Source organism: Felis catus, chromosome B1 (genome assembly GCF_018350175.1).
Source record: "Felis catus isolate Fca126 chromosome B1, F.catus_Fca126_mat1.0, whole genome shotgun sequence".
In the NCBI taxonomy this organism is placed as follows: Eukaryota; Metazoa; Chordata; class Mammalia; order Carnivora; family Felidae; genus Felis; species Felis catus.
This window is the reverse complement of record NC_058371.1, coordinates 200,422,015-200,437,757: the sequence shown is the minus strand read 5'-3', so window position 1 is coordinate 200,437,757 and position 15,743 is coordinate 200,422,015. Positions and strand designations below refer to the sequence as shown.

At 59.9% G+C, this 15,743-nt stretch overlaps 1 protein-coding gene across 2 annotated transcripts in view; it reads right to left on the bottom strand.

Annotated features, from left to right (window-relative positions):
* Positions 1-13,442, bottom strand: part of WFS1 (wolframin ER transmembrane glycoprotein) — a 29,403-nt gene extending 15,961 nt beyond the window's left edge. The window contains exons 1-2 of one of the 2 annotated variants that reach the window (XM_023253329.2): positions 13,273-13,442; positions 6,645-6,877 (exon numbers count right to left, since the gene is read on the bottom strand). In XM_023253329.2, the coding sequence (XP_023109097.2) occupies positions 6,645-6,876 (232 nt within the window). In that variant the 5' untranslated portion in view covers position 6,877; positions 13,273-13,442. Of the gene's footprint in view, positions 1-6,644; positions 6,878-7,719; positions 7,847-13,272 lie in introns of those variants that run through there. The other variant, XM_023253330.2, reaches the window with a different exon arrangement.
* Between the last annotated feature and the right edge of the window lie 2,301 nt (positions 13,443-15,743).

Below are 15,743 nucleotides of genomic sequence, written 5' to 3'. Positions count from 1 at the left end.
ACTTTTCTTAACCGAATTCACGAGCCCACATTCTTTTTGTGCCTTAATCAGGATATAGAAGACTCGAGCATGTATCTGTTGGCTACAAAGATTCTGTCCGTGATTAATTTTTCACAGAAGTTACTCACAGCCTGACATTTCGAGAAGTCTCGTTGAAATACATGCCACACCTTATTATTCCAGCTCCCGTTTGGCACTGACATAAATACTTCTCTACCACTCAAGTGTTGGGCCCACGCTGCAGACCCATCAGAGGGCTCTGGCTTTTTCCGTGTAAGTAGGAGCCTTCCCACAGGTCACAGGCTTACTGTTCAGCCCCGTAAAGGACACCCCCAGAAGCTGGCTGAGTCAGCGTGGACCACAGACCACGAAACACACTATTCTGTGCATGTCCGACCCGCGTTCCTGTCTTTCTCTGATAGTAGCACTTTGATTCCCCTCTTGGGTTCCCACCCTTCCCCATCTCGGTCCTCGAGGTCCGGTGGCATTGTCCCTCAATGCAGGGTGGGTACAGCACGCCCTCCTGGCCCATCAGAAGCCTCTGTCTCCCTGACCACAGCGCCCGGTTCAGAGATGGACACAGACCCAAACCAGGCCAGCGGGGTCTGTGCTGAACTATCGGGGAGCAGGCTTCCTTCCGCTAGGACTCGGCTGATGGATGGCCCCCGGGGGGCCCCGGAAGGCCGCCTGGTGAGGACAGCCCACCAGAGGGAGGGAGGGTGGAGCTGGGGCTCCTGATCACGTCCTCTGAGCCCCCGCATCCAGCCACGTGTAGAGCCAGCACGGCCTACACTCTGCAGATCCACGGGACTGAGAGATTCCTCTCAACTCCTGATTTCTCGCTTACGTCCATTTACGCTGTGTTTCTGTGTCACTTACGACCGAAGGGGTCCTGGCTCGAACTCACTATTGAAGAGCTTCCTATCACGAAGCAGCAAGAGCCGCGTGGCCTTGGGCAGGTCCGCACACCTCTGCCGGAGCCCACGGAGACCCACGTATACACCGACCCCCGTCTTTTCGTTGTTTGTGCCCACAGACCCCGTGCCCTGCTGACCTGGTACGTGACCCTTCATCTTCTCCGGAGCTGGTGAGGTGAGCAGAGCCCCCAGGATGCCGTCCCCTCTTCCCAGCGGGGCCCACTGCTATTTTCCCTCCGCAACCCGGGATGCAGTGTCCACACGGTGTCTCCAAGCGACCACCAGCCTTCGTGGGGACGATCCGTCCAGTGGGTCTGACCCATCCCCGGATTCCGGCCAGCGTGGGACAGCGCGACTGGATACACGGCGCAGGATGGAGGGACGAGGGGGTGGGGGCTGCCGAGGGAAGGATCGCCAGAAGGGTCTGCGGCCTTCCTGTCCCCGCACGTGCCAGCGCAGGGACACAGCCCGTGCTCGGCACGGTGACTGCACTGAGCTCACCCCGCACCCCCACGGCTGGAGCAGGTGCTCTGCAGAAAGGAAAGAGGGTGGTGAGCAAGTCTGGCGTCCACTCCGGACAGCGTCAGGACCCCGGCTGCGAGCTGGGAGGCCTGTGCACGAAGCGCTCCCACGGCCGGCAGCCTCGTTCACGAAGGCTGCTAGCAAGGTCTGTGGCGGAAGTAATTTTGAATTGCGGAACGCACACCCAGAGCTCTTAGGAGAGGAGCCACCTGACGCCTGCAGGAACGATAACGACCAAAGCTCTTGTCTTGGGCGGCTGCTGCCATCCCACCTCCCCAGTCCCGCCCCGACGAGTCTAGGCCTCCTGGACGCCCTGGTCCTCTCAGGACGCCTTTCACGGGGGCCCTGCAGTCAAGGACACCGTGTGTCCTCGTCGTGTGTCCGCATCGTTGCTGTGGCCGCCCCGCCCCAACAGGTGCCCATACTCAGGATGGCTGGGTCCCCTTGAAGCAAGAGGGAGACTTGTCCAAGGCCACGCAGCTCCCACACCTGGGGTGGCTGGGTTGCCCTAAGCCAAGGGGGTGTCCCATACCCAGGGAGTGGGGGTTGTCTTGCACTAACAGGGTGTCTCATCAGCCTTTGTGATGCTGACTCTGATTCTTATAAACAAACGGTGAAAAATCCTTGCCACCCCGTCTCTGCCTGGGGCTGGCTGAGCTGAGGCAGGGGTCCAGGCCGGAAGGTCAAGGCTGTGGAGGTGTTGCCTGATGGTGGCGGGGGGGGGGGGGCGCAGCGGGAGGTTGCTTCCTGGAGGAGGTGACACCTGAGGATTGGGACATAAGTGGGTGGTTAAAGGTGACCGATTAAGGGCACACTGCCAAGTTTCCAAAGGTCTCAGGAAACCACCGCGCCCAAGACAGACTCACTGCCCCTGCCGTCCTGTGACAAGACATCCTACAGCGAGGGGGTCACAGCACAGGTGGGGCGTCCAGAGAGACCGGGGCGTGAATCGGGATCAGAACGAGACGATGTGTGCAGAAAACTTCCTCAGTTATCAGAGGCTGGCTCCTCAAGCACAGCCTCAGAACCCATGTGGTCCACTGCTGTGACTTGTCCCTGGGATGGCAGGGCCTCGACACTCTGCTTCTGCTCATGGTCCCACATGGGTATTGGTTCAGACCAGACCATCAGCTCTGGACCCCACCACCCAGCCAGGGGCCAGCCTGGCTTCGTGCAGGTCTTAAAGCCTCTAATGCCCTCTAAAACACCCTTCTCCTTATCACGACCCCCAAGGGCTCACGTGGCTGACCCCCTGCCCTGCACTCTGATCCCTGCCCCGGGCCTAGCATCCAGCACGCCCCGTACTGTGCTGACCCTTCTTCATTTACCCACCCAGGACCCCCCCTGGAGGGCAGAGCCCCTCCTGTCTTGCCCACACTGGGCAGGTCCTCCGTCAACACTGGGGTGCCCAAGGGCTCCAGCACCCCCGTCCGTGGCCCCGCAGCTGGGAGGCTGTACAGGGCTGGCGGTCCCATTGGAGACCCGCCGCAAACCGAGGTCAGCAGAAAGGGTGTCTCGTGCTCCCCGGGTCCCCATGACGTCAGCTCTCCCTAGCATGGTGCCTGCCCGCCAGGACCGTTACTGTTTGCTTCTGTCTCCCCGTGGCCCAAGGGCTCCTGGGGGGCGGACCCCTCTGTCCTCACCAGGGACCACCCAGGCCTCAGCCCAGAGGTCTCTGCTTTGCTCCTGCCCTGGGCACCCTGAAGAGACGGTCTGAAGGCATGGGGTACGCGGCAGGGCCCCGCCTGCCACCCCCGGGTAGGCAGAGTCACAGAGTATGTTTGAACCTCCCCCTCACCAGCTGGGGGCCTCGGGGTATCTACTGCCGCTCTTCCCCTAGGTTTTCTCGTGAAAATGTTGGACAAGCGAGTGAGCTAAGGCAGAGAACCTCACGCATACCCAGCACGGGACGTGTCACTTTCGCTCTTACTGTCGGTGTTACCTAACTAATGCGTGTCACACATTTGCAGACGCACAGGTCAGGGAATCCACCGAAACGTGCCCACAAAGCCCTTCCAGGGGCAGGCGCCGTCTGGGCTGCGCAGGGCCAGCAGGGCAGGGCCCGCGGCACCCGCCTCAGAGCAGCACGTGGGGGCTGGGACCCCAAGGCCGCGAGACTGCCCAGGACCCGCTTCCCTCCCCCCTCTTGGGGGTGGACAGCAACCAGAGGCCGCAGCCATCTCCTGGCTCCTACCTGAAATTTGCAGTCTCGACCCCGCCCTCCTGGGGCTGTTTTGCACACTCAGATTAAAACCAAGTGTGTTTCTAGCCCTGGTTTCCGTGCCCTGCAGCCGTGAGGCATCTGTGGCTGAGATCCCAGGGTCAAGCCCCTTTGCCTGCCCAGAGGCCTCGGAGACAAAGCGGAGAACCGGGTGATCTTTCAAGGAGATGCAAAGATCAGAAGTGCCCAAGGACCGGGTGAGTTTCTGGAATAAAGCAGGCACTGGCCCAGCGCGAACTGTACGGGGAGCCTCAAGCCTGCTTCAACCAGAGTTTGAACTCTGCTGGGCGGGGCTGGTATTAACCCAGGAGACTCGGGTCACCTGTGCACCCGTCACACAGCAGTGGGTCACCTGGGCAAGTCTGTGCCTCAGTTTCCTCCCCTCTAGGTGGGGTGATAACAGAACTTCCCTCACAGGCTGCTGTGAGGGGTCAGACGTGGCCCACGGAAAGCTCTGCGGACAGGGCTGGCCACGTGGCACACACAGATAGACACAGCAGGTGCTCACGGCGGGTTTGGGGGTTCCGCATGGGCGGCACGGCTGAGCTGGGGGTGGTCTACTTAAGCGGTGACCTGTCCAGAGGAAGAGAAAAATGACAAAGCCTGGGTGAGATGAGAAAGGGAGGTGAGGTGTGGCCAGGGGGCCGTGACAGCTGGACTTCCTTAGCTCGCACAGACCACCTGGGGGATGAAGCCTCACCTCAGCAGCCTGGGTATAAGGAGTGAGGTCATAGCATCCCACCCACCGGCGGTGACAGAGGAGGTAAAGAGAGCCCCCACCCCCTACCACACACACACACACACACACGCACACACCCAGTTAGCGGCACAACAAGCTTCCCTTGGGGGAGAGAAAAAGTCTGGTGCACACACACGGCCCGAGCCAACGTGAAGACCAGTCCAAAGAGGGGTTCAGTGGGGGATCATAAAATAGCAGATGCCCCCCAGGAGGAGGTCTGCACAGGATCTGGGTGAGGGAGCCGGGGCGCCGGGCTGTCTGGTGACTGTGCTGCAGACGGTCGCTGTGCACCGGCACGGGGTGCCCGGGGGGACCACGGGCCCGGACTCGGCCCTGCACCGACCCGCCAGCACGCTTCTGCACGCGCCGGGGCCTGACGACGGTCTGCCCGGCGTACAAGGTCCCGGCAGGACTCCACGTGCTGGTGAGGTGGCGCCCACTCCTCAGACGCAGGAACAGGCTCGCCGTGGCCTCCCGACTCCGTCAAGGGCACGTGGCTGCGGGGGGTGCGCCACCGTGAGAGTCAGGCCCCGGCCCTGCCCGGGGCGCCTCAGGGCCCCGACAACAAGTGACGGTTCGTGTGCAGACACGTGCCCCGGGGAGTCCCGGCCTGGAAATGTGCACAGAGAACCGGCAGCGGAGCCAAACTGCAGAAAGCGTTTTGTAAAATGCAGGCCTGTCTCGACACACTAAATCCCGAAATCCATTTAACTGCCCACGAGCGGCGTTTGCTTTTACATCAAAGGAAGAGAAAGGACACGATCTGACTGCAGCACGCGCAGCGAGAAAAGTGGTGTTTTGGAAATTTCTGTTGCCACCGGGTGTGTGTGTGTGTGTGTGCGTGTGTGTGTGTGTGTGTGTGTGCGCACGCGTGCGCACACGCGTGTGCAGGCACGCAGATCAGGTAAGGGTGGCTCGTGTACTGCCTGCTGTGGGTCAAGGTCAGAAAGTATAGGAGGCAGCCGCGCCCCAAGAGCCGGGTAGGACTCCAGCAGGTGGAGACAGTGAAGGCACATTTTGGGCGGAGCTTCCCACATGCACAGGGAGATGGGGAGGCCTGGAGGCCGCCCTGGGGGCAGAGAACAGTCTGGGTGTGCAGGGAGGAGGGGCCGGTACCCCAGGAAGACAAGGAACGGGACCTGGCGCTCTGAGCAGGACAGCATGACCGTGACCCCACCTGTGCTCGAGCGCACGGTCTAGGTGGAGGGGTTGGTTCCTTTGGGAGTGAGACACGCGCTGCAAAGTCCGGGGTAAAGTGCCAGAAAGAATGGAGCTGACAGCAGCTACACTCGCCACAAACATCGGGGCCAGAGGCTTGGGGCTCCTGCCTCTGAGTGTCCACGAAGCTCACGGTGACGCACGGCCGTCCCTACCCACAGCAGCCTCCAGAGCGTGAAGAAACGTCTCAGACGAGGCTTGTGCTCCGGCCCAGTGACCAGTCCTGCCCCCAGCTCCCTCCCAGTGTATGTCCATCACGGGCCAGATGAGCGTCATCCCCGCATCCCTCCCTTCCCAACCTCACCACTGTCACCGGAGGTCCAGGCTCTCTTGGCTGCCATGCCCTCTCCTCCCACCTACCTCTTGTTCGGGCACCTTCTCTGCCCAGGGCCGCCTCGATGCTCCCCAGGCCGCATGCCTCCCTCTGCTCTCCACCAGACTGTGAGCTCATGGGAGTCGGGGGCAGACCTGACCCACGTGTGCCACCCATGGCCACTCAGGGCCGTACTCGGGGAGCGGGAGCTGGATGGAGGACGGCCCAGGGGCTAGTGCCCCTCCCCCAAGGTCAGCGAGACAGCCAGCACCACGGCCAACCATCCAGTCTCACCGAGGCCCGCACACCGGCTCACCTCTGCCCCCGGGAGGTGCCTCCAGGAAGGCCTCGGGGAATGAAAACCTCAGGGGGGCCCAAGAGTGGAGAGGTGGGTGGCCCTTAGCTGTCCAGCCTGGGAATGGGGGACCATGGTCCACAGGGCACTGGGGACTGGGCCGGGGGGCAGGGGGGACCACATGGGCTTCCCTGAGAGCCGTGCGGGACGAGAGCAGGACCTCTCACCCAGAGGACCTGCTGAGGGACCGGCGCCAGCCCGAGGGTGAGCCATCAGGTGGGAAGCGTGACGTCTGCGCACCAAGAGCAAAGCCCGCTGCGCGGGTGGGAGCCCAAGGGCCCTGCTCCACAGGGAGAACCGCGCAGGGCGCCTGAGCCACGTGTGCGGAGGGCTGCTGCCCTCCAGGCCCTGCCCCTTACCTGTTCTGTCCGCTCGTTCTTGGCTCCGAGGGCTCGGGGTCCGGGCCACGGCTGGGGCAGGTGTGTCTCCTACATCCGGTCCGCGTCCCACTTGGGGTCCAGGGGCTCGGGGCACCCCGCTCTCGTCCTGCTCCACCGAGGCAGTGGCATTGAGCCGCGAACGGGCCTGGGGCTGCAGCGGTGGTGGAGGCTGCGGGCCAGAGGGGCTCGCAGAGCGGGCGCCGGGGTCCATCCTGCGGAGGAGAAAAGCCGAGGGTAAGACACGCCAGGGGGGCCAGGCCCAGCCTGCTCGGGCCTCGAGTGTTGGGCAGAGAAGGGACAGAAAAGGGAAGTGGGGTAGGGGCCGCCTCACGTTCTGTAGGGGAGGGAAACGCCCGTGGAGCTGGGACTCAGTCAGACCCGCCCAACCGCAGAGCCATCCGTGCTGGCCCGAACCACAGGACAACCGCGGAGCCTGAGTGCCACCGGACACGAACACACCCTAAAAAGCAGAGGGGAGCACCTAGGGACAGGGGGCGAACCGGCCCAGACGGGAGAGCACAGACCTACAGCCACCTCGTGGCAGGGGGCGGGGCTCCATCAGTCCAGGAAAGGGACCTCACGTGCTGTTGAGCAGCAAGGCAGAAACCGGCACCGCCACAACCGAGGACAACCAGAAGTCACGGGGCAGGGAGCCGGAAGCTCTGGGAGGTGCCCCAGGGTCCTCGACCCAGTGCCCTGGATAGACTTGAGGGGGACACAGGCCCCTGACGGGGTCTATGTGTGCGCTGAGCGGGGGGATCTGGCGAGGCTTCTCCTCAGACTCCAAAAAGATGTCGTGACCCTCCCCTGGACTCAAGGCCACATCCACCCCCTTCTGCTAATGGAACTCTGCCCCCCCCCCCCCCCCCCGCTCTGCGGTCCTGAGAGGGCCACGCCCCTCCCCGCACCTCAGTTTCCTCCACTATGAATGGGACAATCGCCCAAAGTGAGGGGGTGCCGTGAGGACGAGATGAGGCTAGAGACTACAGGCTGCACAAGGGGGCCAGGTGTCCCCAAACACCCAGCTCCAAGCACCTGCAGGGTAGATGCTCACCGGATGTTTCTGGAGACCGTTGTCCCAAGAAGGGTGGAGGTGGCCTGTTCCCGGGGTCTACACTGCCGTGCTTGCCCAGTCCCCAGCCACAAATGGGTCCGGGAGATGGGATCTGTGTCCGCCAAACAACCCCACCGATTTCAATCTGGACATTCCTGCCTCAGAGGGATAGAGTCCTTATTTAAAAACATCCCCCGGGGGCAAAACAAAAGCCTGGCCAAGCCACGTGACTCTGCCTGGACATCGATGCGCTTGGTGTAGCTTCCAAACTCCGGGGCTTCAGGGAAACCAAACAAAGAGGCAAGTTCCGGGAAATTCGCTGTTCAGCGTGCACAGACCCAAGGGAGCACGTAGCCAGCGGCGGGCGGGTGACTTGGGACACAGAACAGAGTCCTGCCGAGACAGCAAACAAGTCTGTTCTTTAGGCCACACCGGGCCACGTCCTACCGAGCCACCTCACCTGGGTGGCTGCCCCCAGAATCAAGTGCCACCTTCTTGGAATGGCAGAGTGCAGCTCATCTTAAGACGGCCACCTTACGCCGGGGCACCCGGGTCGTTGACAGGAACGCACATGTGTCTGGAGCACACCGTTCTCAATGCTTCCCGTGCATTTTCTCGGGGTTCCTCGCACAGCCCTGTGAAGCGGGCACCGCTGCTACCCAGGTGGGACAGATGGAGAAGTGGCTCATCCTTCAACCCTCACCCCATTTCGCAGATGAGGAAACGCGGGTCCAGAAACGGGATACCTTGCTAGAGGCCACACAGCTCACCGTGTGGGAGTCAGAATTCAAATCCACAAAGCCCGTCTCTGAAAATGAGGCCTCTTTTCAAAATCCGGCCCCTGCCACGCCTTCTCTTCCCTCTCCCCTGCCCCCAAAGCCGTCCTCCGCCTCCCCCTGACCCCGTGCCTGCGCTCTGGCGGAGCCCCTTTCCCCAGCACTGGACATCCAAGCCAAGGCCAGCGTGCCTCCTTCCTGGGAGTTTCCCCGCTGCCTCTGCTGAGTCCTGTCTCGGGTAACACTCCCCCTCCTACCAGGACGCCCCAGGTCTGGAGGGACAGCTCCGTCCCCAGCCAATAGGACACGACTTTACTACCAAGCAACATGAGGAGTGAATCCCAGTTCTTCCCTTTACCTGTAGTTACTTAACCTCCCTGTTCTCAGTTTTTCCTCATCTGTCAAATAAGAATAACACTTTCCATGTAGAGGTGCTATGGGGACTAAGGGTGTGGAGGAGGAGAAAGTAATCTGCAAACTATAAAGCATTAAAAAACAACAAATAAACAAGCTAGTTCTCTCAGGTGCTGAACAAAGGCATATTCAGTTGAAAAACACATTATGAAAGGGGTTCCAGGGAAACACAGGTTCTGGCTGGCCTGCGGGCTAAGTATTATGCATCTCATATAGCAGTCAAAATGACTGTTTCAAGTAAAACGGTAAGAATGAATGAATAAAAGAAAATTAATTTTCAGGGTCTCTGAGAGTTGGTCAAGCCCTTTTGGGATCAGAAGTCTTGTTATTTTAAAGCACAGGAGACAATTCATTGCCATGGCTGGGTCACAGGAAGGATCACAGACCATCTCCTGGTGGAAGAACCCCCCACAAGTGTCTGGTCTTTCCTTTTTTAAAAAATTTTTTAATGTTTATTTATTTTTGAGAGTGAGAGACACACACACACACACACACACACACACACACACACACACACACACAGAGTGTGAGCGGGGGAGGGGCAGAGAGACTCTGAGGGAAACACAGAATCCGAAGCAGGCTCCAGGCTCCAAGCTGTCGGCACAGAGCCCGACGCGGGGCCCGAACCCACAAACCATGAGATCATGACCCAAGCTGAAGCCAGATGATCAACCGACCGAGCCCCCCAGGTGCCCCTGGTCCTTCCTTCTTTGACAAGTTTTCTTTCCCGTGATGCTAGGAGCCCGGAAGGCAGGAGCTGGACCTCATCCACTCAGACTAGCTGCTGCCTTGCCTGACACATGTTAGGGGCCTAGGGCGCAAGGGACACTGAGGCAGCCTGGCCTCAGGGAAGGTGCGCTGGCCGGGCAAGAAGCTTTCAGGACCTTTTGCCCTGTGACTCTAAGCAATTCCCTCCCCCCCAGACACCAGCGTCCTGACTGCAAAACGGGCACATCATCCTCCAGCTGGGCCCCGGCCCCAAGACTCCTCCAACCTGCCTGCTGGTGGGACCAGTCAAGCCCAACTGCCACCTGATGGCCAGAGCGGGAGCTTGGAACCTGTCATTGTGTCAGCTCCAAAAAAGCGGAGTGGCTGGCATTCTTTCCACGTGAGCACCGAGGCATATTTTTATCCCATCAAAACACGAATTCCAGCACTAAGGAGCTGGGCTGAGGAGCTCCCACCCCCAGAGGGGACTGCACGGACCATGCATCTATTGAGACATAGAGCAGGATGACCACGTGTGGTCTTCTGCCCCAAACACTCTAGTCCTTGTGCAGGCAGGCCCCCCCTCTGCTCTCCCAGGGGGCAGGCCCCACCTCTGGAACAAGCCCCCACAGGAAGCCTTCAAGTTGCTCAAGCCTCCACACTACAGCCCCAGCCCAGGAGAGTAAGCAGGGATGCCCACGGGTTTCACACACAGGCAGACATCAGGCACCATCCAGAGAGACCAGTTTTGAAAATTACAACCCGTCAGCGCGGTGCTGTCCTATACAGACGTTACCCACGACCCTGTGTACAAATAAATGTTTAAAGGCAAGAAAAGTGTTGGTATAACACTGTTAAGCAGGATTTAAAACAGCATGAGAATCAGCCTGTCTCTTTAGAATGACACCAAAACCTACCTGCAGAAAGGCGTGGAAGAAAATGGCCCCCGAACTGTCAACACTGTCTCTGTCTGGGGGGAAGGATTATGACTGGTTTTATTTTAGACTTTTTTCTCAATGTATTTCTCTAATTTCCTATAATAATAAGGTTCTTGAAATTAAGAAATTAAGAAATTAAGAAATCTTTGAAATTAAGACAAAATAGATTTTAAAACCCATCTGCGACTGAGCCCCAAGCAAAAGGACCCAGGGGTTCCCAAAGTCTGGGAGCCCAGCCCCTGGCACTGGGCTACTCCTCAAGACAAGGGCACAAAGCCCTTGGAGGCTCCCAGATACCTATTTTTGCCCCAGAGTATTAAGGGCCAAACCAAGGAACATTCCGGCTCCACTCAACGTGCCAAATGCACAGGAACAAAGTGGGAGTCAAGTTGGGAATACCCTAGTCCTTGATCAAGGACAGTTATGAATGTCTCCCCGGTGACCAAGCCCCCACTGCACACCAGGCCTCAGGCGGACAGCAGACACGGACGGTGGGCGGATCCCCTGCCAGGCACTAGCTGGCCTCCCCGCCCCAGAGAGGACCCCCGTAGGGCTGGCCTTCCAGCAGCTCACGCCCAGTGGGAAGGAGGTCACCTCAACAGACAACCACAAAGACAGAGCAGCATTTGGGGCTATAAGCACCCAGGGTGGGGGTCTCACTACGCTTTGGAAGTCAGGGGAGGGATCGACTCAGCCTTCAAAGCAGGCAGGTGTGAGCCAGGTGAGGGCGGAAGGAAGGAGGAAGGAAGGCGCGTGGGCATTCCAACAGGGGACTGCCCAGGAGGAAAGGCGGTGGGGATGGGGTGGGGTGAGAGTGACCAGCAATGTCACCAGGAAGGTGCAGGCGGCTGGGAAGTGACTGCTTGGGGATGGGGTGCAGGAATGAGAAGAAGCTGTGTGGGCGGCCAGGGCAGGTTCCCAGGGCCTGAATGAGTGCCAGGCTTTGGAGCCAGAGCTGGGTCCAGGGCCAGAAGGAGTACAAGACAGTGACGAGCAGGAAAGTGACAGTTACAGAACCACCAGGGCTGTGTGGGGACAGGATGGGGAGACCAGGGAAGGGGCTGGGCAACTCTCCAGGGCAAGGTAAGAAGGCCCGGTCCAGAGCAGGTTATCTGAGAGTGGTTCTGGACCCAGGAGAGGCGGGAGTATCACCAACACAATGGGAGGGGTGGGGGCGCGGAGAGTGGCCTGGTCTGTGGCCGGGGGCCACAGCAGTGGTGCCACTTTCTGAGGTGGGGATGTGCGAGAGGGCAGGAGCCCTATAAAGGAGCGTAAGGCCTCTTCCCTATTGTGATTCTTCTTATCACCACCGTCGTGCGCCGGGGTTTGGTCTCCGTCCCAGGGCTCAGGCACCTCTTGAGCTGGGGGCCCCTCCGTGACCAGCCCCCAAGGCCTGTCCAGCCCTGGCTTGGGAGGGGCTGGTGAGGTATTAACTGGGAGCCCTCCACACACTTCATCCTGGGAAGGAAGGTGCGATGTGGTCTCCCAGCAACCTTCCCTGTGCTCGGAGCTCCATGTGCTTGGGGGCTGGGGGGTCACAGCAAAGGAGAGGTTATACAGGGGAAACTTCGTCTAAATCCCTGGTCACACACTTTGGGGCTCCCGCGAGAATCACAGCCTCTTGGAGACATGGGGGCCGGGCCCGGACGGTGGTAAGTGTGGCCTCCGGGCTCCCCCACTAGGGCTGCAGTGAGAACGGGCGTCCAGCACAGAGGGTACCCAGGGCACTCTGCAAGCAGGGCTAGATCCCAGCGGGAGGGAAAGCCCTTTATAAACAGGCCAAATGCCAGGGGTCACTGTCCAAGGTGAGGAGAGGCAGAACTGGGATTGCTTTCAGTGCAGCCTGGGGCGGAAGTCTTCCCCTGCGCTCTTCGTGGTCCTGCCCTGAGCAGGTCACCAATCCCCAGTGAGCCCCAGCTCCGCCATGTGTCCAATGGGGCCATCATTCCTAGTCCCATAAGCCTAAGGGGGAGGGTAGTGTAAATATTGTACAAATGTTAGCTCCTTGGAATTTCTTAACATCAACTACAAAAAAATGGGGTGGGAGGGCATGGCTCCATCACATCCAAAAGGGCAGGGCGAGATTCCGCAGAAAGCTGCCATCTGTCAAAACAGAAAGTAATGTGGCCGAGGTGGGGCCCCCCGCCGGGTTCGCACCAGCCAGGACCCAGGGCTGCCACTCCCCTCCCCCGCTTACTGAGGAGGAGCCCCAGGGGAAGAGGAAGCGCGACACAGATTCCAAGTGGGCTGTGGGGGCTTCGGCCTGACCCAGGGGCTGCCCCCTCCGGCGGGCCCGCTCCCCAGTGCGGGCTGGACCCCCCGCGTCCCGGCGGGCAGCGAGGGCCGCCCTGGGACCCGCCGAGCCCGGCCGCCGGCCGCGGGGGAAGGGCCATGACGGGGCACGTCGGGACCGGCGCTGCGGGGCGCGGGCAGGGGTGCCTTCGGCCACCCGCGGGGCCCCGCGATTCCCGGGACGCCGGGCTGCGGCCGAGGGGGCGCGCACCCCTCGAGGAAGACCCAACCCAAGCCCGGGGAGTGGTCGCCGTGGAGCGGTCACCGTGAAGCGGGCGGGACCCCGGCCCTCTACCTTCTGGGGAACTTGTGGGGGGCGCTGGGAGCAGTCGCCCAGACGGAGAAACTGAGGCCCCAGGCGGGCGGCGTCTCCTGGCTCTCTTTCCAGGCCCCCGCGCGGCCGCCCCCCGCTCCGTAGTACTCACCCGGCCGCGAGTGGGCTGCACGCGGCGCCGCGACGCCCTCGGGCCTCCGGGCCCACCGAAAAGTTGCTCGCGAGGAGGCGGACGCCCAGGGGCCGGAGCGAAGCAGCTGGGCCGGGCCGGAGGTAGCGACTCCGGCGGCGGCGAGAGCCGGCGAGCGCCGCCCTCCGCGGGAGGGGCGGGGCCGAGGGCGGGGCCGAGGGCGGGGCCGCGGGCCGCGCTCCACTCCCGGCGCGGCTCGGAAGACGCGGCTCCTGCTCTGTCTTCTATGCGGCCGGCACGCCTGCCAATCACCGCACGCCTCCGCCAGTCACGGCGCGCCTCGCCGGGGCTGCCGCCGACCGCCCCCTGGCGCCGCGCGGTCGGAGGGAGCCGGGAGGCGGGTCCGACCCGCCCACAGCGAAAGTTTCCGAGCGGAGTCGGCTTCGGCCCCGTCCCACCCCGTCGTGGCCCCGCCCCCTCCCCGCCACGGCCTCGGTCGGCCCCGCCCGCAAGGTGTTTGGTCGCAGAGGCAGGCCCCTTGCCTTTAGTTGTTAACAGGTGGTTGGACCCTTGGACTAGACTCGGGACACCCTTCACCCACTACTCTGGCCCCAGATGCATTATCACTGTTACTGCAATACTAATTAACAGTGGAGTGTCTGCTATGAGCCAGAGGCCTTAATTCCAGCCCTGCCAGAGAGAGAGAGAGAGAGAGAGAGAGAGAGAGAGAGAGAGAGAGAGAGAGAGAGAGAGAGAGGGCTCCCCAGATCTAGCAGTAGGGATAGAAAATCTGGTACAAGTAACCAAGTACAGCTTTAAATGCACGAAATTAAACGCAACATAGCACGCTTTTCACAAAGTAATTGTAGGATTCGTTTAAGAAAATGTATCAGCCCTGGGTGGGGTGATGTGTGAGGCTCAGGCAGTTTGGAAACCCTCTTCTTTCTGTCCTGTCCTATGTCTGAGAGGTGTCGTTTGGAGATGAGGGTAAAGGTCTATCCTTAAGTCAGGCCCTTGGGAACACGAGGCCCTGGCGGGTGGCCCCCTTGGCCGTGTCTGCTCTGTATCTGGTCCTCACAGCCAACCTGGGGTGTCTGTCCTAGCATATCATTACAGAAATCCGCTCAGTGTGGCTGCCAGAGATGTGTTACCAACATGTTGGCGGGAAAGATCCCAGATGGTTTGGGAGATGGATTCTGTATAGTGAACACACAGCCCTGGGGACTTGCGTCAAAAGCTGTGTGGTTCGGGGCGCCTGGGTGGCGCAGTCGGTTAAGCGTCCGACTTCAGCCAGGTCACGATCTCGCGGTCCGGGAGTTCGAGCCCCGCGTCGGGCTCTGGGCTGATGGCTCGGAGCCTGGAGCCTGTTTCCGATTCTGTGTCTCCCTCTCTCTCTGCCCCTCCCCCGTTCATGCCCTGTCTCTCTCTGTCCCAAAAATAAATAAAAAACGTTGAAAAAAAATTTAAAAAATATAAAAAAAAAAAAGCTGTGTGGTTCACATCAGTCACCTCATCTAATTCTCCAGCTGCCCCCCTGTGTGTGACCCCATCTCATCTAAGGCTCGCAGGGGAGGGGAAGAAATGGGCACAGAGCAGCACCCAGGTTCAGTTTGTGGGGGGGGCTTGCCTACCTTGAGGTTTTTCACTACACCTCTAATGAGGGTGGGATTGAGGAAGGTGGCATGGGGCTTGTTTTTATCCATGAGAAAATTGAAGTTTGGTCATAGGTTGTTACTCGCCCAACGCCACGCGGAAATATTTCGCCTCTTATTACAGAAAATTTGGAGAATTCCAAAACGTAGGAAGAAGAAAAAAACCATTCAAAGACCATTACTGTTCACGTTTTGGGGTCTGTGCGTATTGGAAAAGGGGCTTCCCAAAGGCCCTATGATCACACTCGCATGTGTCTGTGCATGTCTGTTTCATAAGGACAAAGACCTAGAAACAGAAGCACTGATCCTGATAGGCTTTTTCAGGTCTATGAGATACGTTTTTACCAAAACAAATGCCTCCATGTTGTCTCCAGTTCACCTCTGAGGGGTGCACGCTGGCATGGAGAATTTTTTACCCCTTTCCTACTACAGTAAATGATAAATGGTCTCATTGCCTCTGTAGTCTACATTTCCACAGTCACTAGTGAGGCTAGACTTTCTTTGTTTCTTCGTTTTGAAAAGCATCTCCTCTCTTATTCGTCTACTGGGCTCCTTCGGCTCTTTGAAAACCCAGGAGATGAGTTGTTTGTTTTTTTTTTTTTTTATTTCCAGCCCACCGTCTTCACTGCCTGTCCTCTCCTTCAGCTCGCAGGATTGGGGGGCTGCCTGAAAGGCTTGTGCAGCCCACCTTTGGGAGCCAGCAGCCCTGCTCACACCTGGGAGGCTGGGAGCAGACAGCCTTCCTTCAGCGACATGGGAGGGCCTTGCCAGCTCCTTCTTTGCTGTCTACAGGGACGTAAATGGCTTGTCGTCCACTCCTGTTGGTTGAAGAAAACCGAG